The 26,706-nt window shown below is 38.5% G+C and overlaps 1 protein-coding gene across 4 annotated transcripts in view; it reads left to right on the forward strand.

Annotated features, from left to right (window-relative positions):
- Window positions 1–26,706, forward strand: part of Scn2a (sodium voltage-gated channel alpha subunit 2) — a 131,056-nt gene that overhangs the window by 87,410 nt on the left and 16,940 nt on the right. For all 4 annotated transcript variants that reach the window (XM_087900018.1, XM_087900016.1, XM_087900019.1 and 1 more), the window contains exons 14-21: window positions 607–845; window positions 3,088–3,261; window positions 5,086–5,442; window positions 8,486–8,965; window positions 18,543–18,663; window positions 20,599–20,753; window positions 22,333–22,506; window positions 25,122–25,244. In XM_087900018.1, the coding sequence (XP_087756144.1) occupies window positions 607–845; window positions 3,088–3,261; window positions 5,086–5,442; window positions 8,486–8,965; window positions 18,543–18,663; window positions 20,599–20,753; window positions 22,333–22,506; window positions 25,122–25,244 (1,823 nt within the window). The remainder of the gene's footprint in view (window positions 1–606; window positions 846–3,087; window positions 3,262–5,085; window positions 5,443–8,485; window positions 8,966–18,542; window positions 18,664–20,598; window positions 20,754–22,332; window positions 22,507–25,121; window positions 25,245–26,706) is intronic.

The raw sequence follows: 26,706 nt of genomic DNA on the forward strand, positions 1-26,706 counted from the left end.
GCATGCTAACAGTGAGGACCCCAGTTTATTAAATCAATTATTTCCCTTTTTTTTGGTACTTTCTGGTTATTGATGTGTAGAGAGTACAAGAAACTTGTTGAACTTAATATGCAAGCCCATGTAACTAAAGCTTATTATTAGAGTAAAAGTTTCTTTTTTAAACTCAGAGGAGTGATTTGATTAAATGTGATTCATTAGAATCCCTCCAATGATATCTGAGAGACTGAGGTTCTCTGTGACTCATTGAGGTTGTTAGGGTGTCCTGGGGAATCATTGGTAACCACCTCTTGTTTTGTCTGAACGTGTGAGTAATGGAAGTTCTGCCATTTTGTTTCTTGTTACCTTGTAAACAATTATATTTTTTTTAAGACAAAAAAACAGTATTGAAGATAGAGTCGTAGAAAATATGTTTATCTGAGAAACCCTGGGAAATTTATTAGCCTTTCTGCGACTGCAAACACATAATTTTTTCCCCTTTAATCAGATTATCTTCTCTTCTAAAAATGTATTTAGATTATTTTTAAAGAATTACTTTCAACTTAAGCCAAAGACTGGTGAGTAGAAAGTAAAGAGTTTTCGTGAACATATTTACTTTTTCCTCTCCAGAGCTTGAAGAATCCAGACAAAAATGCCCACCCTGCTGGTATAAGTTTGCTAATATGTGCCTGATTTGGGACTGCTGTAAGCCATGGCTAAAGGTAAAACACCTTGTCAACCTGGTCGTGATGGATCCATTTGTGGACCTGGCCATCACCATCTGCATTGTGTTAAATACGCTCTTCATGGCCATGGAGCATTACCCCATGACGGAGCAGTTCAGCAGTGTGCTGTCTGTGGGGAATTTGGTAAGATTCCTTGAGGGTTCTTCTTCCTACTGGTTCATGAATGTTTATACTCATTTTATGTGTTACTGTGAAATAAGATAACAACATTCTGATCCTCTCCTGTATCTTTTTTTAAAGCAGTAAAAAAAAAATGGGTTGCTACACTTAAACATAGTGCAAATGATTCAAGTGTAATTTGATTTAGAGATGAATTTAAGTCGCTTCTCTGTTATAATGACAGTTATGGCCAGGCAGAATGGCACATAACTGTAATCCCAGCAGTTGGGAGATGAAGGCAGGGAGGTCACAAATTCTAGGGCCATCTGTGCTACATAGGGGGATCCTACCTCAAAGCAAAAAAAGGGAAGAAGCATAAACAAAATTAGTGGCGTCCAGATGACTCAGCACAAAAGGAGATTGTCACCAAGTCTGATGACTAATGTCCTAAGCTGGACACTTGACCCCAAAAGGTAGAAGAGAACCGGCTTCTGTCAGTTATCCACTGGTATGCCATTTTACATATGTGGTTCTCCAAGCACACATGGTAAGTAAGTGACAACATGACTAAGAAAAATAAGATTATCCTAGAAATTTGAGAATATATGTTCATATATAATATAAAATGCATATTAAGTTCTCATGAGTCTTAAACAAATACCTTAAAACATAATACATTTCTTATAGTTGAACTGAATATTGCATATATTGTTTGTTTTATTTTTGCCAGATTACAAGTGACTCAATAAAGTATGCGCAATAAACACATATTTTATATGAAGTTCTGTATTAAATATCATACACGCTCCATTTTTTCTCTCCTCATTTCCCCACCTTCCCAATGGAGACCATTTTGATTTAACAAATCATTTGAGAAAAAAAGAGATTGTGGATCAGGAAGTTTTCCCAAGAAGACCTTCTTCCAAGCACTCTGCCCCATTGGGCACATGCCTTTTTGTAGCCCAAGGAAAGGCAATTTCTTGCAGAAGCAGCCTGTTTGCCTTATAGTTGACTTTAGATTTGGATTGGTCACCTGTGTTTCATCATCATGTTTTCAATTATGATCCAGGTTTTTAGCATCTGTAGGTTTTTGATTGGTTTAATAGGTATTCAGTTGCTACAATTAACTGAGACTCAGTAGCTTGGTTTTAGAGCACAGTCTAATTTAGTTAACCATTTATTTACAAATCGAACTAGGTTACAGTTCACTATGTATGGTGGCAACTTTGGGCCAAACTTGTTCTCAAAGAAAGAGACTGCTTTAAGATAAATCCACTTTTCACTTTACATGGACATAATAATTTGAAAAGCAGAACTAGTGGATTTTGATAGCACACAAACTCTTAAAATGTCTTGGTCTTCAAGAGGATAATAATGGTAGCAGCTAAGGGCCTGGAGAGTTTATTGGTTGGTAGAGGTGGTATTTTTAATGTGAGGGAAGGATGGAGTCTCTGTTGCTTTCTGTAAAATCCTAACAGGGAAACACCCAGTAGTAGGAACAGATTGAGACTATAAGAAAGCAAATACCTCATAAAGTTCAAGAGACAGTTACCGCAAATGGGAAAATTACCTCAAAACATGGGTGCAGCTTCCATTTTAATAAGAAGAAAATCATCAAGTAAGGATATAAACACAATCTGTTGGGTAATGAGAGACAAAAGTCAGGTTGGCTAACTCCACTCACCAGTGAGAAATACTGAGTGTAAAGGGCAAAGAAGTCGAGGTTAAGTGGAAGAGAAAGAAGGATGGAAGCAATTGTAGAAAATGGAAATGGAAAAGGCTGATTTTATTTTCCCAAATTAACAGTTGTTAAAAAATATTGACTGTCTTTAGAAGCACACGTGACTATGCTATGCTTGTTACAGTTCCCATAAAGACTCCTTAGCACCAGTTTCAACTGCAGATCCATGGAAAGGGGCCAACCTATTGTACTTTGGCAACCAATGTCTGTGCTTCTGGGGAAACACTTGGTGACGTTTTGGAGAACGAAAAAGATTAGCTGTAGCTGAGCACAGTATGCCGAGTGCACTTTTTGTTTCAAAATCAGAATGTTAATTAAATATATAAATCTATACTTTATCACCGGGCAAATCTTAAATATAATGAGCGAGTAGATTCCGGGTTGCATGTAAAACATGCAAGAGTATTAACTTGTGGTGTGCAAACCAATCTTTAAAATCCAGAATTTGGGTTGGATTTGCTATTAGTCGCGTTGTTTTCTTTTCAAGAGTAGGCATTCTTATCATCCGCCGCATTTCTCATTTAGGTCTTCACTGGGATCTTCACAGCAGAAATGTTTCTCAAGATAATCGCTATGGATCCATATTATTACTTCCAAGAAGGCTGGAATATCTTTGATGGATTCATTGTGAGCCTTAGTTTAATGGAACTCGGTCTGGCCAACGTGGAAGGATTGTCAGTTCTCCGATCATTCCGGCTGGTAACTAATTAGCAGTATCCGTACTCAACTTTGTAGCTAATTAGTCTTCTTTCTTTCCTAATAACAGGCTCAACATATTTCCAAAATGCAATATGATTTGAAAACATATGAAAATGTAGTGCCCTTCCATGAAATGCAGTTCTTTCTTCATGATGGCTTTGATAAATATATTGTTCTGATCCAATAAACAACCAATAATGTCTCTCTCTCTTGCAATCAAATGATGAGTTTGATGGAAGAAAAAGTGGGGGGGTGTCACACATCAATCCAGATACAATCACCATAGTCAACACAGTTGTCTGATTTGTGTAACCAAGCATGAGGTGCCGCTGGGGCCTTGGGTTGTCTACTTTATCCCCTGAGAAACTAATACTTGGAATAGGGTGTGGGGAATGAGGAGAATAAACAAAATCGCTCCTTGAAAATTTTTCCTTCAACCACATCAGGAAGTTATCAAACCTGCTCTCTGAGAAGCACTACCCATAGTGAATTTTGATTTTAAATTAATTATCTTTCATTTGATCTTTTTATTTTGTAACTATTGGCTTCTTTTTAAATTAAAAGACTACACATGATTTGACACACTTCTGTTAAGGGTTTGGTATATTTTATTGTATATGCTCTGACTGGGGCTTGGTTCTATTTACAAATAATAAAGGTTGAGTAAAGTTACCTTATCTCTAAATTCCTTATAGGTGACTTATTGCACTGTTAATTAATCTCGAGACATTGATTTGATGTTTATTTGGTACTTTCCTTATGAATTTTAGAGTTCAAATTTGAGCTGAGTTCCTTAGAACTATAATATCTTTCCCTAGTCTTCAACAAGAGTTATGGATCTAATTTGAAACTAGAAGGAGTCAAGAATTACTGAAAACAATTAGAATTAATTATATGACAGGTTAATGTAGACAATGACTTTTTAAGAAGAATGGTAAACCTTTGTAATAATTGATACAATGTAGGGAACTGGGGATCCCGGTATCATTATAACCTTGCATAATGTACCAAGTGCTTTTTCATAATTTATTCCTTGGAATGAATTAAGCAATCTGGGCTTCTACTCACTCCTATGAGTCACTTAGGTGGCATTAGATAATGCACTACTGTCTGCCTGATGTTTACTTAGGCATCGGAAATAAAATGCTTCTGCTATTTAACTGACAATGATGCTTGAGGGACCTCTGCCCACCAACATCACCAATTTGCCAGGTCCAGTGGCAAGGGGACATGTACCCTCTATAATGACTTCATTCTTAAGTTACTGAAGACATCAAGGTTGAAAAAACTTATCTTTCAGCTTAAGCCTCCTTCTAACAAAAATCATAAAAAAGTATAGTCTAATGTTATAGCAACTAAAGATACAGCTAGATGAAAATCACACAAACCCTCCAAGAAATGAATTCATCTTTCTATTTTAACTTATGCAGCGTGTGCCATACATCTTTCAACTACACTGAAAAACACAGTCACTCTGGGCTGTTAAAAACTAGCTCTACTTCTTTGAAAGTGAGTCGCTGTGGATTGACCTACACGACCTTTAAATGTCTTAGTTAAAAACAAACAAGCAACGACAATAAAAAAAATTTAAATGCTTCTATAGTGTCCCCCCCTACTTACCTCCTGACCACTGTGTGTGTGTGTGTGTGTGTGTGTGTGTACAGTATACAATATCTGCTACATTTGTCAGATAATTCTTTAGCACACAAATGATTCATCATTCTACAGCTGATAAATATTTGTTTATATTTCTGCTGTAAATAATAATACAGATGCTTCTGCAGGGCAAGGTGTTAGCAATATTCTTCCACTATTTTTTTCCAGCTTAGAGTCTTCAAGTTGGCAAAATCCTGGCCCACACTGAACATGCTCATCAAGATCATCGGCAACTCGGTGGGCGCCCTGGGCAACCTGACCCTGGTGTTGGCCATCATTGTCTTCATCTTCGCCGTGGTCGGCATGCAGCTGTTTGGGAAGAGCTACAAGGAGTGCGTCTGCAAGATTTCCAACGATTGTGAGCTTCCACGCTGGCACATGCACGACTTCTTCCACTCCTTCCTGATCGTGTTCCGCGTGCTGTGTGGCGAGTGGATAGAGACCATGTGGGACTGCATGGAGGTCGCGGGCCAGACCATGTGTCTCACGGTCTTCATGATGGTCATGGTGATTGGCAACCTCGTCGTAAGTAGTAAAATCGTGTTTCTTCTATTTAGTCACAAATAATAGGTTTTACAAATGTTTGAATGAAGAATGTTTTGTTCTTTCGGAAGGATTATTTTGTAAGGCATTTATTTCCGGTTGCCTATTACATAAGATTGCAGGATCCATGCATGATTTAGACTTCAGTGGTTTGCACTCCCTCTTGAGCCAAAATGCCTCTTGAGCCAAAATTCTTCCTTACTCTTCTATGGTGAAGAATGCTCCTGGTTTTATATTTCCATACTAATATGGAAGTATAAACACAATAACTCATTTTATTTACAATTGTTAACAATGGTATCTTTCGAAAACATTTTAATTTTGGGTCTCCTCAAAATTCAAGATGAAATCTTACTGAACCTCTCAACTGCAGACTGATATTCAAAGGCATCTCATACCTAGGAATTACAGCATGAGTCAGTAACATTGACTTGAAAAAATTTAAAATTTATTAATTTTTGTATTTATAAATTTCAGTCTTTATAATTTCTTTAGTAAGTCAACTGTGTGCTGGGTCTTCAAAGCAAGGATCTGATAAGAAAAATGAGCCCCAGTGTCAGGACATTATCTGAGATAAGAGTCCATGTTCGGAATTTGAAAACAAAGCACTGTATTTTACCTTCACATAATGGAAATATTGTTTTGCTAGGGAAGCACAGTTTTCATTAAAGAAAGGGGATCTGAAATAGCTGTGCTTGTGATGTAAGATTTAAGCTATAGGGACAAAGACGATTGTCCCCAAACTAAGGAACAGTCAGTGCTCCCTGCAGCTGGGAAACAGGATAGTAGAAAGAGCAAAGACTCATACATCAGACCCCGAAGACTGGCAGCTTCCATGGATGCAAGCTAAGGATTAAAGCATCTGAGCTGTTGAAGCTCAGCCAGTCTTGAGATTGCTGTCGAGATGTTTAATGCGGCCACAGTCTTGACTGGGATGAGAGGAGCAGCTTCCAAGAAGGTTCCGTATCTTGATTGTCAGCAAGTGGCTCCAGTTCTTCCCTGGCTGTTAGAGAAAGGCTATAGAATCTTTCCATAGAATTGTTGAGTGTCCCCATTCCTCAACAGCTAGACTGCTCCACTTCAGTCAGTACCAGAGAAAGAGCGAGAAGACAACCCATAATCCTGAAAATCCTGAAAACCGCACTCTATCACTAGGCTGTGATCTGTTTAAAAGAAGCTACTTACTAAAAGGAATGTATATATCTCAAAATATTACAGTGTTACTCTACAAATACATGTTAGCATTGTATGTTGGTTAAAAGTAAAACAAAACAAGAAAGCCAAGTCCAATATTGAACATCCTAGGGGAGGATTCAATGACATAGATAAAATTTTTCTAGATAGACAAGGACATTCCATTAATAAACCTTACTCAATTAAGTCCAAATATAATTGTGGCACTGTTAATTCACCTTTCTTACAGATAAAAACTCAGATTGAGTATTTAGTAATTTTTTTCTTATTTTATCTATTTTTCACCCAAGTAAGAAATTCAAAGGTGGGTCAGAGTAGAACAAGTATATTAATAGTTGTCTGAAGTAGAGGAACAGGTAGGTCTCAGTACGGCTGTCGGAGCCATGGCAGGGTGATTGACAGGTGGTCAGTATAGCTTTCATCCTCACTGACTCTTCTTTTTTATTTATTTATTAAAAATTTCCACTTCCTCCCCACCTCCCTTTTCCCTCCCCTTTCCCACCTCCCCCTCCCTCTCTAGTCCTAAGAGCAGTCAGGGTTCCCTGTCACGTGGGAAGTCCAAGGTCCTCCCCCCTCCATCCAGGTCTGTAAAGGTGAGCATCCAAACAAACCAGGCTCCCACAAAGTCAGTCCATGCAGTAGAATCAAAACCCAGTGCCATTGTCCTTGGCTTCTCAGTCAGCCTTCATTGCCAGTCACATTCAGAGGGTCCAGTTTGATCATATGCTTCATCACTCCCAGTCCAGCTGGCCTTGGTGAGCTCCCATTAGATCAGTCCCACCGTCTCAGTGGGTGGATGCACCCCTTGTGATCCTGACTTCCTTGCTCATGTTCTCCCTCCTTCTGCTCCTCATTTGGACTTTGGTAGCTAAGTCCAGTGCTCAAATGATGGTCTCTGTCTCTATCTCCATCCATCGCCAGATGAAGGTTCTGTCGTGATATGCAAGATATTCATCAGTGTGGCTATGGGACAAGGCCAGTTCAAGTACCCTCTCCACTCACTGACTCTTATTACCTTACACACACATCACCGCCATTGTCATTGATATTTTAACTAGAATCTTCCAGAGTCCACCTTTGTACTAATAGCCTTGCATTTCATCACTGTCCTGCTTTATTCTGAATTATCAAGGACTGTGCCACTCAAACCCTGGGGAAGAAATGAAGACAGCTATGTTCCCAACAATACCTGATTCCTCGGTTGCCTGCCTGGTCAACAGACTTAGAGATGGTGATACCACGAATGTCATTTTCATTCAATATTAGCAACAATTTTATTATATAGCAACTATGTCTTTATTGTATTTCTGTTACATAAACACAGACAGCTACTAGAAAATTTTTTAGAAACAAAATTGTCGCTCCAGCAATAAATACATTTTTCTGGAAGTTAGCATGTTACCAAAGTGGAAAATGTTGCAATGCTACAGAAGCCAAAACAGATTTAAGTAGGCAGGAATTCTATTTGGTTCGAGGAATCAACTTAGAATAAATATTCACTGTCCTAAGAAATACAGATTCTATGTTCAAAATAGCAAGTGTCCGAAAGAACGTGTTTCTTTGACTGCAGAGTTGTCTAGATTCTTCTGGATGTTGAGGAAGAAGTGCCATGGCAGCTTAGTGATTTTGAAATGAACCAGAAATAGAATATGAATAAGAATATGAATAGGATTTGCTGTCAGCCAGCTGTTTGCTTTTACTTTTCTTTCTTCTTACTTTTGCTGTGTTTCGGGAGACTGGCTTTAAGGGGTTTTCTGAAGGGAATGCCGTGGTTTACAGTGGACGCAAGGAAAGCAGGCTGTCTGATCACTCTCCCTCTGCTCTCTTTTAGGTTCTGAACCTGTTTCTGGCCTTGCTCCTCAGCTCCTTCAGCTCTGACAACCTTGCCGCCACAGATGATGACAATGAGATGAACAACCTCCAGATAGCGGTGGGCAGGATGCAAAGGGGAATCGACTTCGTTAAAAGGAAGATACGTGAATTCATCGAGAAAGCCTTCGTGAGAAAGCAGAAGGCTTTGGATGAAATCAAACCCCTTGAAGATCTGAACAACAAGAAAGACAGCTGTATCTCCAACCACACGACCATAGAAATAGGCAAAGACCTCAATTACCTCAAAGATGGGAACGGGACGACCAGTGGTATAGGCAGCAGTGTGGAGAAGTACGTGGTAGACGAGAGTGACTACATGTCATTCATAAATAACCCCAGCCTCACTGTGACCGTGCCCATCGCCGTCGGAGAGTCTGACTTTGAAAATTTAAATACGGAAGAATTCAGCAGCGAATCAGATATGGAGGAAAGCAAAGAGGTAGGAATCTTAAAATAAAGGCTTCTCTTGGTGCGTGCTTCTGTGTGGCTTTAACACCAATAGCTATTTTATATTATACGTTGCTTCCCTGAAAGAGAACAGGAAACATCTACTGTAACATTCATGTAGTAGAGGTGATTGATGAATTAATGTTAGATCATCCTGGCTAGGCAAATGTCATCATGGCTTAATTTTTCAAATAGTCGCTTTCCTAACTCGCAGTATTTATATGAATTTTTCTAAGTAGGTTTAGGATTTTCTAAGAGGTTTAGGATACTGCCTCGGTGTGTATGCTTTCCTCCTTATAATTCTCTACAATAATGGTTTTAGTATTTCTGAACAATAACTAATGAAAAAATGGTTCTTGTTCTCATCTTGTTGTATTCTTGCCTGTAGTGAAATACTTCATAAAGGAATAGTATCTACTTTTCTGAGATCTATGAACACATGCTAAACTGACTTGGAAGTATTTAGGTTTGTGTTTCCTAAAGTTGATTCTTTTTTTTAAGGAAGAGACGTTTCTGATAGGAAATTATGTCTAACCCAATTGAGTGCAGTCAACCCGTGTATGCACAGAAAGCCCCTATATGTTATTGGACACAAATTCTGAACTTACCAATGCAGTGTCTTCATAAGACAGTCTTTGATTTGTGAGATGATTTTATCAATACCAGTGAATGCTTGTTGTGTTTTCTTATTAACCCCCGAGTTAAAGGGAAAAATGAGTGTCTAAATCAATGTATTTTTGAAGGGCAAATGGTCCAGAGGGTGTGAGTACAATTGAATTAAGTACTCTTTTGTGTTTTCCCCAAATTAGCTTGATTCTTTATCAGCTTCCTGCAGTACCTTGACTTTATCATTTAAATTCCATGTCCTAATTTGGGGGAGGGGAGCTTTGACTATATTTAATGCAATTCCTGTTATGATTCTTCAATGCCTGTTTCTCTTTTTAACTTTTGGAATAATTCTGGATCCCTGCTTGCACGATAACCTCCTTTCACAGAGAAATTTAGTGGTATAACACGGTGACCTTCACTTCTGACCATTCTTACTTCTCCCAGGCGTGAGACCAAGCTGGAGCCGTCAAGAATGCCGCTCTGGTGGTTTTTAAAGCAGCCAGAGGCTCGAGCCACCACTTTTACCCAGGTTACCAAAGCAAGTTGTGCATATCTCAATATACTCAGTGTCGAAATGACTTGACTGGCCTGCATGTTACTCAGCTGCGCCCCTCGCCCATCCATTGGCAGTACTATAAGGCCATGCACAGCTGCTCCTAGGTTGGGTCGTTTAGAGCATGGTCAGGCAAGGCTGACAGCCCCAACTTCTTTCTTTTGTTTGAAGGAAAATTAATTTAGCTCTAATTTCTTTATATAGATTTTACTAGAAACTATATATTCATTTAAAACTGAAAATGCATGCCTTTGCGGAGTCTGTGACTTCCACTTCATGTCACAAGTTTGGAACATGCTAGTGGCCTGGAGGAGGCTTGTAGGTGCTCTCAAAAAAAAAAAAAAAAACCAACTGTAGAACTGTAGAAAAGCTTCTGCCTCTTTGTTTTTGTATTTTTTGTTTGTTTGTTTTCTTCTACTACTTTTAAAATACATCCCCAGGAAGTGTGCTTTGTTGGTTGTATTTTGCTCAGTGTCTAAAGGGTAATATGCAAATTAAAGCGATCCCTCACCCATATGCAAATTTCCCAACAGACTTTCAATGTGAAAATAATGTAAATGAATGGGAGGGTTTGCATTTTGTTGCTGCCCGCCAAGGGTATAATTTTCATCCGCTTCATTTTTGGGAAAAGGGCAATGTTTTATTTAGAAGTTGACCAAGAGTCTTTTTGCATTTAGAATGATTCCCTTAGAGAGTCTGTTTATATTTACTCGTAAAATTCCTAGAAAAGAAATGTATTCATTCACCCAAAATAAAAATTAGAAAGGAAGGAAAAAAAAGAAGGAAGGAGGGAGGAAAAAAGGAAAGAAGGAAGGAAGGAAGAAAGGAAGGAAGGGTGGATGGAAGGAAGGAAGAAGGAGGAGGGAGAGAGAAAAAGGAAGGAAGGAAGGAAGGAAGGAAGGAAGGAGAAAGGAATGAGGAAGGAAAGACCGAAGGAAGGAAGGAAGGATGGAAGGAAGGAAGGAGAAAGAAAGGAAGGAAGGAGGAGGAAGGGAGGGAGGAAAGGAGGAAAAAAGGAAGGAAGGAGAAAGGAATGAGGAAGGAAGGAAGGAGAAAGAAAGGAAGGAAGAAAGGAAGGAAGGAGAAAGGAATGAGGAAGGAAGGAATGAGAAAGGAAGGAGAGAGGGAGAGAGGGAGGGAGGGAGGGAGGGAGGAAGGAAGGAAGGAAGGAAGGAAGGAAGGAAGGAAGGAAGGAAGGAAGGAAGGAAGGAGGAATTTTGTCTTCCACCTATCTTTATGTGGTGTGCTTACTGAGAAAACTGATCTGGAGTCCATCATCCTCATCCCTTTACCCACTGTAACTTCCTTCTCAACCCCTTCTCCACAGCTCCTTTTAAGCTTAGTCCATGGCATAGAGCACATGCACCATGCTGCATAAAGACCTCCATAGGAAAATCACAGCAGGCGCTGTCTCTGTTTGTTTGTGTTAGTGAGAGAACCCCATTACTGTGTGTAACTATTATGTAAGCTCTTTCTATTGAACTTTTCATTATCTAATATTGGATTCCGTGCACAGATATTTAAACCAAATTGTTTCTTCCAGTTTCATCAACATTTTGTAGAAATGTTCGTAAGATACTTTATCACTTAGAATTAGTGACGTTAAAACTGTAAAATAACTCATAATAAAAGAATGTTGAGCTTTTTTGAAGGGAGGAAATACCATAACATTATCAAAACATTCTTTGATGCTTTGGAAGAGAATTCAATTGCTAGTGCTCCTGCTTCTGTCATAAGAATAGTGTATAAAATATCTAAGATGCAGTTTTCTCCCCTATTAAATGTTAATTCTTTATTATCTTTAAGGTAATGATTTGCTTTTCTTAGTTTCTTATAAAGAGGCAAGTTAGTTTCCTTAGCCTCTGAATATTTCACTTTCTACTTTCTTTAGGGAAAGGCACTGAGAGAAATGATAATGGAGTATATGACCTTTTAAAATATTGAGGCAGTATATCAGCAGATCAAGGGAGAACTGATTCTTATAATCTTCAACTTTTTTTTTTTTAAAAAAAAAAGTCTTTTATAGTCTCTTTTGGAAATGTGGTTCAATCCCTAGAAGAATATACTAAATTCCCACATGAAAGGCATGGAGGAGTCTAAAGTGTGCAGATTAGATGTGAGCAAGCTTTGGTGGGGATGACATCAGTGGATAATAACTCATGATTTTGTCAGAAAATGAGTAGCCCTCACGGGAATAATTTTCAGTGGGGTAGTGATAAAGAAAAAAAAAAACACTCTACATATCTTTAATATCAGACCAAAATGGGCCAGACACATTGATATCTGCTGTGGGTCATCTATCACAATATAAATCATTTTTGCAACTCCAAGAAAACTTAATTTAAAGCCTGTCATCTAGGATTTAAAGTTTGTAATAAAATATCCACCATAAATAATAAAATGGGTTGGGTTTTGTTTGTTAAATCACCCTAATGAACATGTTTAGGTTTGACAATATTGTATAATTCCTGATTGTAAGGGAAGTATCAACCCTTCCTTTTTAACATCACTGTGTCTGTAAGTCCATCACCCAATCAGACCATGCCCTCCAATGTTGTGATGTTAGCATTACCCCTGTAAAACCAACTGGTGCCCCTTCAGTATATGCTAACAGCAGGATCCAGGACCAAACACTCGCCATTCTTTGACAGTAAAACCGTAGAAGCTGGAATACTTGATTTAACCTACATTTGAGGTTATGCAGATTTTTAAAATCCTAGTGTTTTATTTTTCCCGTTAAGTTAGAACATATTTTGTTCTCAAACTTTTGCACAGCACTTACTTATTACATTTTAAAATAACTTTATAGTAACAAACAAATGTGAAATAGAGTTTCCTTAATTTTTCTCCAATCGTGACTTAATTATTTTTTTAAATTATTTATTTTCATTGGCTTTCTGGAGGGTTATTAACTTGGCACACTGCAGTTTAATAATAATTTATTGTTGATAAAGAAAAGAAAACTTGAAAGCATAATCTTTAAACTTAAAAGATGGACTAGTAGGGTCAGGAGCAATAGCTCCGATTGTGAGATGCGTGCTGTGCAGGCACAATAGTGTGAGTTTGCATCTCCAGAGTCCCTGTGTAAGCCAGGTACAGCGGTGGGTGTCTGTACCCCAGCACTGGGTGAGACAGAGACAAGGGGATACCTGGGACTTTCTGCCCTGTCAGCCTTTCCAGATCACTGAGTTCTGGGTTCAGTAAGAGACCTGGATTCAAAAACTAAAGTAGAGAGCAGGAGAGAAACACATAATATCAACCTGTGACCTCTCCATGCACACACAGACACACATGCACCAACATATACATATGCACAACATGACCTTGGACATACAACACACATATACACCCCAAAAAACATGCAATAGTACAATTTGGTATTTATTAGATCATCAAGAGAAACATGATTCTTCCCTGTTCAGTTTATAGAATTTTGGATAACTATTTAATAATAAGAAGTATCTTAACATCATCGATATGAGCAGTTCACAAAATGTAACTTTTAATCCGAATATGTTCCATATTTCTAATTAGATTGATTGCTGCTGGTTTATATAGCTGCCCTCTTTGACTGTTCTTATATAATCTATTATCCCAATCTTGTACTGTACCCATATTTTGTTCAAGTTTAACTGGGCAAATGTTGCTTCAACAATATCATTCTACCATTTATTCCCTACTAAGTTAGGTATGGAAGGAAATTTAAAATTTTCAATATGGCCAGAGGGAAGTAGAGAACTCACTAGACTATCTATGATAGCCAGCTTTCTTACTTGCTTTTTTACTTTGAAGCACTTTCTAATGTATGATGCCCAGATCAGGGTACTACCAGACAGCCTGAAATGGAGGCATTTTGCTTAAGAATGTAAACTCTGTCTTTAATCCCAGCACTGAGGAAGCAGGTGCAGGCAGATCTTTGTGAGTTTGAGGCCAACTTGGTCTACAGAGTGAGGACCAGAACAGCTAGGGCTACACAGAGAAACTCTGTCTCAAAAAAAAAAAAAAAAAAAAAAAAAAAGAGAGAGAGAGAGAGAGAGAGAGAGAGAGAGAGAGCCAGAGAATACAAGTTCCAATAGTGATTGGCAATGATATACACTTGACAGCTCTAAGTGGCAAATTTGAACAGTGGTCGGGTTCATCTAAGCTGGGAAGTGATCTGAAGTTTATGGTTTCTATAGTTCTTAATTCATTTAATTTTGTGGGATTTTAATACATTTTAAGCAATATATTTTATCAACATTATAACATTTAACTCCTATCCAACAGAATGATTGAATTGAAATGAGAAATTTTATTAATCATCATTTTTATTGTACGTCTCCAATATGATTTGTGATAAGGTCTTTATTCATGAGATATTTCAATGCCTGTTTTCTTCTACATTAACATATACAGAAATTATGAATATGACTCGACACTGAGGTTCTTAGCTATGATTCATCAAAGTCAGCAGTATCATAAACACTATCTTGAATCTATAATGTAGAGTCATACATCCAGCCTACTAAATGTTCCAAATTCACTAAGGTTTCATTTACTCGTGAATCATCAGAGAAATTTCCCAGAACGCTGTAGAAGAGTAGAGTACAGAAAGTCTAGGGTATAGCCACTCATTAACTCTGACATTGACAAGGTGAGTAACCCCACTGGATAGTGGTGTGGTGCCTCGCTGTGCAGCGTGGTCTTTGCTATAGTAAATTAAACACCACAAGCGTAAGTACACACACTAACGTGTGGAAGACAGTATGCTATTGCTCCTTGGGGAAGGGGAGGGGCAGCTGTTGCTTCAGGGGTTCCGTTCGCTCTGGAACAGTAAATCTACATACTTAGGGCAGAGAGAAGGAAACTAGATCTAAACCAACTGACTCAGTAGTAATTTTCCTTATAGCTGACCTCATGGGCTCCTCTTAATTAGGAATGAATACTCGGCAGCCTGATTTCCAGGGGGCACTTCTAACTTAAGAATTGTTGGTCATCATTAAACATCCCTGGATATCTACGGAATCTTGATACTCTGCGATTAATTATATTCCTTTGAACCTGGAAGAATCAATCAAGCAGGAGTACTTAAGAGGCTGGAGTCCATAAATAGGCCGTGGGGTCACTCATTCATTGACAGAAGAAACATTTCCTAATGACAAGAACGAGTGATCAACGAGAGGGATATGGTAATGACAAAAATACAGTCTTCTGTCCCCAAATCTTAAACCTAGTGAGGTGCATATCCCAGAATCACAAAACACACTTTAAGCTACACTTTGTATAAAAGTAATAATCTGAGTGTTGAAGTTCATTGCAAAGTTCTGCTGTTGCTTCTTTATGGGCACTGAAGGGCCTCAATATAATGAAAAGGAGTTGTGTATATTTCTCTTTCACTATGGTTTGAGGAAGAAAAAAAACAGAGAAGGGCTTTGACTAAATTATTCACAGATAAGACCTGTAAATATTTTGCAAAAGAACAGAAAAACACATAAAGAGGATTCTTGTTTACTTTGAGATAATGATGAACTCTGAATAGATCAAATTGACTTTCTCGATTTTTTTTTTAATTTCAACAAGGTATTGAAAACAGGTGACTTGTTCATTCACTGAAGAGCAAATTGGGACTCAGAGTAAGCTGTGAGGGCTGAGCTGTATTGTTGCGGCCTCATCCATAAGGCTCAGGGTACTGTTAATGCCCCTAAATAGCTCACACGTGTGTGGCGAAGACTTCAGTTTCTCTTCTCTGAAATACTTCTGCCCATCCTTCTTGAAAGGCTAAAATGAATGAAAAATCAGAAAAGGTTATGAAATGTCCAGAACAGCCAAGTTAACGAAATGGTGGAGCGGAAGAAACTAGGTAGTGGAGGGACTCATCCGTATAAGGGAGGACAAACGATGGTTGTGAAATAGGGAAAAAGTGATACTGGTGATGTTGGTCTTCATGACATCTTTTAAAATATTGACAACCCAGATACGTGGTCATAGGGATGGGAGCTGGTGTTGCAGAGAAACTTTTGAAGAGTTTGAATCAAGATTTCTCATGACATTTTATGTGGTGACCACTTCGAAACATCGAGTACCACCAGACGTCATTCTGTTATAAAGCCCTTCATTTATATATCCACCCATCCATTCATTTTCAAGTAATATTTGATGAGTATGTATGCCATACTTACTATTGGTTGTATTAGATAATTTTCCCATTGCTGTGATAAGATACTCACAAAAGCAACTTAAGGAAGCATGGAAGAGTTCAGCTCTCAGTTTGAGGATACATCCATTGCAGGAAGGAAGGCACAGTTGTCAGAGTATGTGCTAACTGGTCCCATGGCACCCACAGTCACAAAGCAGACAACATTGATTGCTGTCTCTCTGCTCACCTTCTCCTTTTATTTAAGACCCCCACCCCACGGCATGGTGTTGTCCACATTTGGGGTGGATCTTCTCACCTCTGTTAATTCTGTTGAGAAATTCTCTTACAGATGAGCTCAGGGGTTTGTCCCCGGTGTGATTGTGGAACCTATCATGTGACAATCAGATCAATCATCTTGCTGATGGCTGTGCTGATCCAGCCATTGACCCGTGCCACTCTGAGCAATGACATAAAGAAGGGCCTACATTTTTGTATTGAGAGCTCCATTCTTCATTTCCGGTGTTATCTTCTTTATTAAAAGGAATGGTTTTCCATTCTTACTATGTAGAGTTAAATCATGTGACTGAACTTCAGGTTGTCCTGTTACCTGTGCTGTGTTTCTAAACCCTATATATGACAAAGCCTGTGTCATCCGGCTTCTAAGATGTAATAACATGATGTTAGATGAATCTCTACAAGTGAGGAAAGAATGTTTTAGGAGTCAGTCACATGGCTACAAATCCAAGTATACTTATGTAAGAAAGGGTCAAACCTAAAAGAAAGGATGTGGATTCAGAAAAGACCTCAAAACTTGGAATATTTATAATAAATTTTATTTTGGTGTCTCATCAAAGAACAAACTATATACAAATTTTAATTGCAAAGGTGTCATTATCTGCTAATATCATAAAATGTTCAATGAGGAGAAAAATCAACTTATAGCTTTTAACATTGTTTAGGCAAATTTTAAGTAATTACAAAACTAATTCTTAGAAAGCAGAAGTATATAGTATACATCTATTATTGGTATTGTTAAAGAAGTTAAGACATTTCAATTTCATATATATATATACATAATACTTTCTTCATATGAACTCAAAACATGCTAAGTCAACACTTCATAAAATAAAATTGTGTTCATGCTAATAAAGAATCATCTTATTAGGAAATTACCCATATAATTCTTACCCGAAGTGTGAGTACAGTCTTTCCTATCGAAACTCTAGCATCCATTTGATTCCAGTGTTCCATGTGTCCATGTTCATCCTATCATGTGCTTCCCTCATCCTCTTGGTAAAGGTGCTCTCGGAGCTCAGCCACCTCCTAATGTTATGCACTGATGGTAATAACATTGTCACAGGTTCGAGAATGCTGTGGCCTAAACTACTCTGGTTCCATGTGGCACTCACACCTGGCCCTGCCCCAAGCCTGCGGCTTTGTAAGATCAGGTTAAAGACTGGGACCCCGTCCTTTCTGCTGGTCCCAGGGATGGACTGACCTGGAGAAAGCGAATGCATGCCAATATTTGAGACAACCTCTTACCTCTGTAGTTTCCCTTGGATGATTTTGATTGAACCCAAAGGAAACAAAAGAACATGCAATGATTCGTTTGTGCCGTTTCTGAGAGGACAGGCAAGAGTGCCAACGTGACAGGTAGTTTCCAAATGCACAGTGAAACCCAGGAGTGCATTGGCCAAAGAGAATGCGAGATAGCTGCTCTTGCTGGATAGCTAACCGTCTGCTGCTCTTCTCCTAAATAGAGAGTTATAGAATGTCTCTAATAATAACCAGTAGTCTACGTTTTCATGTCAATGAAAAGCGGAAAAATTTAGAATGTTGCTGTTGATGTGCATTTGACCCAACCTTTTCTACATTTGACATGAAAATACACTTGTGCAGCTTTTGTTGGGCGGGTCACAATTTTAGATTAAAACGAGTTATACCATTGACAAACAAATTTGCCAAAGCAAGATCCCAGTGACCATCTGGCTGGCAGTCTGCATAAGCTCTCTGTAGAATTCTATTTCAGAAACCTCATAGATGGGCTGAAACAAAAGCTCTTTAAGTTGCACTGTGTTTAAGAAGAAAAAAATATATATATTCTACAGTGCTGTATCTAATCTTGTGACCCCCACCTCTCCCAAAGCAGATTGGCATTGTATTTAAGTTATTCTTAAATTACAGATCAAGAGAATGCTTACAGAAGATTGGGGCAGCGGGGGGCACGACATAGGAAGCTTTGTTTGGATTAGAGAACGTGTTTAAAAGCTTTTCTGTGGGGTTGGCTTTCAGAAATTGAATGCAACTAGTTCATCCGAAGGCAGTACAGTGGATATAGGTGCTCCAGCAGAGGGAGAGCAGCCGGAAGCAGAACCAGAAGAATCCCTTGAGCCAGAAGCCTGCTTCACAGAAGGTGAGCAAGAAGCGGAGTGATTGCAGTAGCCCTTCTTTTGTCTACCCATCTTCCCTGCCACCTGTCCTCATCTCTCTACCTACCACCTAACCGTTGCCTGTTTATCTACCAACTGTTCTTTAGTTTGCTTTGTTTTGAATCTCAAAACAAAGCTACCTTTTCTTATTCTAGGTTTAAATTATGTAGTGAGATCCTTTCGCTTTCGAAGGTACTGATCACCTCTGAGATGTGCTGCTGTTGTGTTAGCTTACTTTCTGTTCCTATGATTTAAAAAAAAAAAAACCCTCTGACCAAAAGAAACTGAAGAGGAAAAAGTTTATTGGGCTTCCATTTCTATGTCAGAGTCTACCATGAAGGAAGACAAGGCAGGAAGGCAAGTCAAAAACCTAGAGGCAAGGACTGAAGCAGAGGCCATGGAGAAATGGGGCTCACCAGCTTGTTCTGGGCTTCCTTCGACAACACATGACTGTGGTCAAAAGGTGGCAGCAGCACAGTGAACTGGGCCCTCTCATGTCAATCATGAACCAAGGGAATGCCCAAGAGATTTGCATACACATCAGTCAGGTGGAGGCATTTGCTCAGCCAGGGTTCTCTCTTCCCAGATGATCTGAGCTTGTGTTGACAAAAAACCTAGACAGCACAATTCACTCTTCTGGTCTTCTAAACTAGCGAACAGGAGAGATAGCTAAGCCAGATGCATAACTGTTGAAGTTGTTAAAGAGCAAAGGACAAGACAAACATCTAAAATAGGTAAGGAAATAACGTGACATTTACCGAGTGGCTGTGATGGAGTGTACTAACTGATAAAAGTACATTTCAGTCTGATCTTGAGTAATAGTTTCCTGTATCAACCGAGGGCCAATATTTTTGTGATTTTTTTCAGCAAAGATGAAAGATTTAAGGAAGCTGAAATATATTGCATACTTTTATATGGGGCCATTGCTAGCCTCAGAATACTCTCAAAATGATTCTGTAAAGAAAGCTAAAATTATGTCCGTTCAGATGAGGGTCAGTTATATCATATATCAGTAGTGTTGAATGTCAAGCCATATGAAATGCTCAACTCTAAGCGGATCACCTGGGCCTGACTGCCACCACCTTGGGCGTGATGCTCAGACTTTCCAGTCACTAATTTTTGTTTGTACGTTTTAACTGGTTCTTCTCACTTCGGGTTATCAACTGGACTCTTATACAGCTCCAAAGATCTAGCCCCCCAAACCATTTTATTCCATAACATTCAGAAATTCAACTTTATTGATGAGATTTTATAAGGCTTTATTTTATAATAATAGTTTTCTGTGACTGAAAAGTCACTCTCACTAAAATGCCCGTTCCCCAAGGGCCAAGCTGTTTTACATACTGTAATTGGATTATGATTTTTCCAAGTACAATTCTTTGAAAACAACAGCTGTTTAGTATGCATTTGTTGAAAAGCCTTTTTTACCTAGTAACTCACAAATTACACGTAGGGGCTTGTTGCATTGCTGCTGATAATGATCAGAAACAAAGCAACCCAATTATTCAGTAACAGTGAGCATTTATATAATGTCCCATAATCTTATGTAGAGAAACATAATAGAATCTTTCACAAACCTTATGGTTAGATGGAAAAATTATGTTATGCCATGAAGTGAACTAATCAGAATTCAGATATATGTAATTCCTATGTATAGTAGTAGGGTTGACTCATGGGACAAAGCCAAAACAGAAAAATAAGTTGGAGCTTTACTTTATGTTTTTCTGCATTTGAGTGCTTTGTGGTGTATTATAACATAGCTATATGCATGTAAAAATAAATAACCATCTAACAAATCATTAAAAGGCTATTCTAATTGTCTCTAATGCGCTGTGAGGTAATGTGAAAGTGCACGTCCTGCCTTCACAGGGCACAGAGTGACTAATAGCCTTCCTTTCATCCACTGTCATGTATGTTAGACTGTGTGAGAAAGTTCAAGTGCTGTCAGATAAGCATAGAAGAAGGCAAAGGCAAGCTCTGGTGGAACTTGAGGAAAACGTGCTACAAGATAGTGGAACACAACTGGTTCGAAACCTTCATCGTCTTCATGATTCTGCTCAGCAGCGGTGCTCTGGTATGTGACTCGGCGCCTTCGTCTTCATCCTTCCCCCTTTCCCTCCGCTGAACCCCACTTTAGCCATTTCTAACAGACAGTTGCGAACAGTGAAAGAAGTGTGTGGAAGGGCCCACCAGAGCTGCTCATACTGCTCTATCTGGAAGAGCAAGATAGGATTACACATAGGCAGTGTCTGTTCCCATGATACTTCGAAAAAATCTCTCTGACGTTTAGTCACCAGTGGCAGTTCGCTTTATTTTGCATAAGGAATTTTATTCTCTTATTCTCAAGTCCATTACTATACTTACTAGTATCTACTGAATTTTAACCATATAATACAACGTAAATGCAATTGTTTTCTTAGTTAAGAAAGATTTTAGAGTGTCCATGCAATGCACTCACTGGTAAAGAGAAAGAGCAATGGCACCTCTTCAGAATGGCTATGCAGATGTGATGTGGGGTTGCCAGCTGAAGTGGGGGCTGCTTAATAGAAGTCCCTTGTTGGGAGAGATCAGCTGACTGATTCACACCAATCCACTTGCCAGCCAAAGCCAGCGGTGACTGACTACCATGCTTTCTGGAAACCTAGTTTGCATCTGACTTCATTTAACAGGATGAATAATTTAATCAAATACTCATTAACACAATAAAATGAAACAATCCATTTTCCCATTATGAAATGTGACAGTAGTTGCATTTCCTTTACTTTTAATATTCTGAAAGTGTTTGTGAGTGGTTTTCAATAAGAGGATGAAGATCTTGCTTCTGGGGGGCTTTAAGCTCACTTCTCATTTGACTGAGTCCTGCATCCTGCCATCTACTCAGTTAGGAGAGTATCTGAGTCCTCACCAGGGTGAGACCTTCCTATAAGAGTTAGTTGGCCCCCTGGTACACTTAGCCACAGCTCACCGAAGTCCATGCACTTGCTCACACAAGCTTGAGCTCCAAGCTAAACTCCAAAGCCCTTCTGCCCTGTACTATCATTAACCTTATTGCCCTCCTTCTCTAAAAAGAAAACTTTTCTTAGCTCCTTGATCCAGGACACCACACACTGTTTTGACATTTCCTTTAAAGAGCGTTGCATTACAAGGTCTTTTCATTCTAGAAGGCTCTGGGGTTCCTGTAAAATGGCCGTACCCCGTCTTTCCTAGGAGCTGCAGAAAGATGGCAGCTTCCAGAGACACCCGCACAACTGCTGGAGAAAGTGAAGAGAATCTTTCCCCCCTTTCCCATGCTCAGGAGACTCCTTGTAGCCTATTTACATATTCTGGGGAGGGGAACACCAGACACTCTGGATTCTGAGCTATTTCTAAATGACACCACCTCTTGATTGAGAAAGAAACATCTGGCCTTCTCTCACACATCCCAAGCTCTTTGGGGATAGTCTCAATATCCAGATTTAAAATTGCTTGAGTCTCTTTGATAGTCTACAATGCCCAGGCGCTCCTCACATTTGTAGATAACTGTGAAGCCAGGACAGCGTGACAAGACCCTCCTGCCCCTGACTAAAGAAGGCTTGCTTTTGTATTTCTTTTCCAATACATAAAATAAAATCTGTTCTTGACAATGTCGTTCAATACCATGTCTTCCCTCATAGGCCTTTGAAGACATATATATCGAGCAGCGAAAGACCATCAAGACCATGCTGGAGTATGCTGACAAGGTCTTCACTTACATCTTCATCCTGGAGATGCTTCTCAAGTGGGTGGCCTATGGTTTCCAGATGTATTTCACCAATGCCTGGTGCTGGCTGGACTTCCTGATTGTTGATGTGAGTACCCTGAGGATCCCTCTTCTCTTTCTCAGCAGGGGACGATGAGCCTTGGTCCTGGTAGCATGGAGCAAGCACTTGGGGAAACACCACTTGAATCCAAATGCAAAAGCTATTTTCCACTTTTCCAGTGGAAGTAGATCTGAGATTTTGACGATTTATAATATAAATGCCACCTTGTATTTAGTGAGTTAGTTTGAAAAATAATATTCAAATCACTATGAAAATCCAAGCTATGCAAAGGTAAGGTTGTTTTAATTTACACATTTCAAACAATTGCAGCTGTTACAATTCTTCACAAGCAGCTTTGGCAAAAAATTTGTCAGCAGATGAGCCCTACTGAGAAATATATGTCTCATACATAGAATATTAATTTTATGAAAATTCAAAAGCCCAAAACCAGTGATACCACTGGAATTTTCTGGCAACTAAAAGCAGATTGGCTAACCAATATTTTAAGGACTGACTAACCTGTATTGGTACCTAAAGATATTCAAATAGAATATCAGAATATAGAAGTATTTAAAATAATGAATATGGTAAATTATTCCTAAATATAACATTCAAAGGATACATTAAGAACTCCATTAAAGATCTTCTTAAATGCAGAAGTACAATAAATAAAAATTAAAACCACGTATGTTTACATTTGGCAATTCCAAACAATGAAACAAATGTGTCAAATATGCTACCAAATATGCTACCATTCCTTCTTTTGTGTGACAAGTTATAATAGATGATTCTTTTCACTTTTTTGCATGTACTTGTAACAGATCAGTAGCTTGATGATAGCATAGCTAATATTTAATATTTATAAACAAGACTAAGTCATTATATTCATGTTAACTAAGCATAAAGAAACCCCTCAAAAAAAGTTGACTTGCTGCCTGAACTCACATTGTCTAATCTACATTGTCTAATATGAGGTCACATTGTCTATTATGCGTTGATATCTACTATTTTAGATTTGTGAATACTCTCATGGGTGTACATTAAGCTGGTTGATTCTTTGTTTAAAATCAAATATGCTTTCTAATAATCTGCTTTCTTCTGGAGCTATAAATCAAAAAGTCACTTCTCTGGTCCTCAGGGAGTTTAAGTTTGACCAGTAAGGACAAATGTATAGTCAATGACTTCCCCTGAGGAAAGGTTTCTTAAGAGTAGAGTAAACCAGAGTTTGAGTGAAAAAAAAATGCCAGTCAGTCCAGAGGTGGGAGGAAGACTGATGGGTGCCCACCCTGAGTACCAGCGCTTGAGAGTAAGCGCAGAGGACAGGGAGTAGAAAGGTTTGTAAGTGGAAGACAAATTAAGAAAGACAGGTATTTAAGGAACCCATGATACCATCCAAAGAACCATGGAGATGGAGAGGTTGGTGGAGAGGAAGATTTTGAAGAATATCTTAAAACAAAAACCCGGAAGATTAAAGACTATGACGGTATCCCAGGAAGACCCAGCTGTATTTCCATTTCAGGTGTCACTAAACAACTTTTACTGAAAGTGGCATGGCTTCCCACTTCAGTTCTCTGATAGTTCTGCCCCAGTTCTCTCCTCTTCAGTGTGTGCCTGTTTCTTGGATGCTGGCATCAGAGAATGTAAAGCCCTCAGGTCCTCCCGGCTCACAATCAGAAAGCCTTCACAGTTCTTGATAGTTCCAACACTTTATTCCTCAGTTATCTATGAGAAGACTTACACAGGCTTAAACTTTCCAGATGGATTTTTGTACCTCATCTCTCCCTTAAATTCAGAGGCATTACTTTCAGATAATATGTAAAAAATAGTTTAAATAAACCAAGGTTTCTGTAAAAGAAATTCTGTTTACTTCTGTTATTTTTTAGAAACCATTTTTCAAATACTTATAATACTTTAAAAAACTGTATTATGTATTTATTTCTAGTTATCTGATATTCAAAATTTTGTGTCCTTTAGGATGAGATAGCATTTCTTTTCTGAGTTTATATAGTATTCATAGTTTCCCAAGGTAATTGGGTATCTTAATGATGCCTATGACAGCTTTTCTTTTTTTTCCAATTGAGATTTTTTAGAATTTTTACCAATAACACTAGTAATATGTATAAATGACTAAAAAAAAGTCATAACCGTAAGATTCTTTAGTTATTCTAAAATCTCAATTTTCTTTCTTTTCAGTCACTAGTTTCTTTAATTAATGATAATTCTCAAAATGTGATTTATGAATCAACACAGTTTATTTTACCAGAAAATATATAAAAATATAAATTCTCAGGCCTTTTCCCATACTGAATCAAACTCTGCCAGCTCTCATTGTTTTTTTAATTGAAAAGTTTTTTTTTTCCCATACAAATTCTGATCACAGTTTCCCCTCCCACAACTGCTCCAGATTCTCCCCACTGACCGAATCCATATCCTTTCTTTCTCTGTTTCACTAGAAAACAAGCATCTAAAAAGAAGGATAGGAAGACAAGACTAAAACAGAGAATGATATTCCTGCTGTAGTGATCTTAACAAGTTCTGGGTGATGTGGAAACTCACACAAGTCTCAGAACTTCTTGCTTCTTTGTTGCATAGAGCGAGGTTGAAGGGATTTGTCGACATTTTTATCCCTAACTTTAATCACTTGTGTTCTCTCCTTTGCACAGGTCTCATTGGTTAGCTTAACTGCAAATGCCTTGGGCTATTCAGAACTGGGTGCCATCAAATCCCTCAGAACATTAAGAGCTCTCAGGCCACTCAGAGCCTTATCTCGGTTCGAAGGAATGAGGGTAAGACCAAACACCTTAAAATTTGCTGGAACTATAGTTAAGAACAACCTGAAACTTTCTACAGCAGGAGGGGCAAATCCATCTTCGTGTTCACCTAACCAATCAATCAGTAAGATGCATCCAGTATCCCTAATGCGTATCGTTATTTGACTCAACAGAACACAGTGCCGGATGCCCTTCATTCCTTTCATTGTCATCAGGAAATTCTGGATCATATCTCAAAGATTGCTCATATGACTCAAGATTACTGATCTTCCCTCGATTTTCAAATGTACAGGACATATAACTTGATGTCATTTAAAACCACCTAATCATGAATCATCGTTTCTTCCCCGTACCGTATTGTGAACCTGGTGCCTGTTGAAGTCTGAATCTGGCCTTTTGGTTTTTAAGCACAGACAAAGATGTCTAAGAAGTAGGTCAGCTGTAGAAATCTAATACTCCCTTAGAAAGGCAGTACAAAAGACCAGGAGGGATTCATGCTGGCCTTTGTCATCCCCTGGGACAAAAGCCCAAGAACACACACCGTCACCACCTAGAAAATAATTGCAGCCCGTCTCCATGGTATTGAGTATTAAAAAAAAAACCAAAACTACAAATGGATGCCTTTTGTGATACTTAAAACAGTTCTCTGTAATCCTTGCACTCAGAAGTTTGAGGCTATAGGATTACCAGCCTATATAGTCACTTCTAAGCCAGGCTGAGCTAAAAAGTGACACCCTGTCTCTAAAACTCTTTACAAGACAAGATAAAAACAAGAGAAATGAAACTATTTCCTCAGACTTCATCAGGATCTTACAAGCACGGTTATAGATAGATGCCTGTTGTGTGTTGGTGTGTGGGCACGTTGGTGCATGTGTAGGCATGTTTGTGCATGTGTAGGCATGTCCGTGCCTGCTTTTCTATGTATAGAAAGAAGTGATTGGCTAGCTGTTAGATTTTTTAAGCAATTAAATAAATCCATGTTTTTGCAATAGTAGACTTAATAAACAAAGGATGTTATATGTTCCATACTAGAATATGTTTCATATTTTCGGTCAAATTTATCCTTCCTATTCTCCAACTTCCTCTTTTTTGGCCTGGGGACCAAATCTGAGGTCTCGAGTGTGATATGGAGGTGCTCTGTATCACACTGTACACTCAAATGTTCCCCTTTGCTCTCGGTTTGATATTGTATACTTCATATACAATACAGCATTGCACACTTTCCATTTTTAAAATAGTGATTCTTCAGATGGTCTTATACATTTATGTCATTATTTGTGGGCTTAGTTGCGGGTCTATTTTAATTATCTCCATTTCTTGTTGAAAAATCTGCTACATACATGTGCTTACCCCCTAAGAAAACATTTCATAATGCAAACTTTATTTCATGTTCTTCTGTTTGATCTAAATTCTTAGATCAAGCTTTTGGATACTTCTAATAAATATTCAAATTTGAGAAGTATTTTTTTCTATATTT

Source organism: Myodes glareolus, chromosome 21 (assembly GCF_982192425.1).
Source record: "Myodes glareolus chromosome 21, mMyoGla1.1, whole genome shotgun sequence".
Taxonomy (NCBI): Eukaryota; Metazoa; Chordata; class Mammalia; order Rodentia; family Cricetidae; genus Myodes; species Myodes glareolus.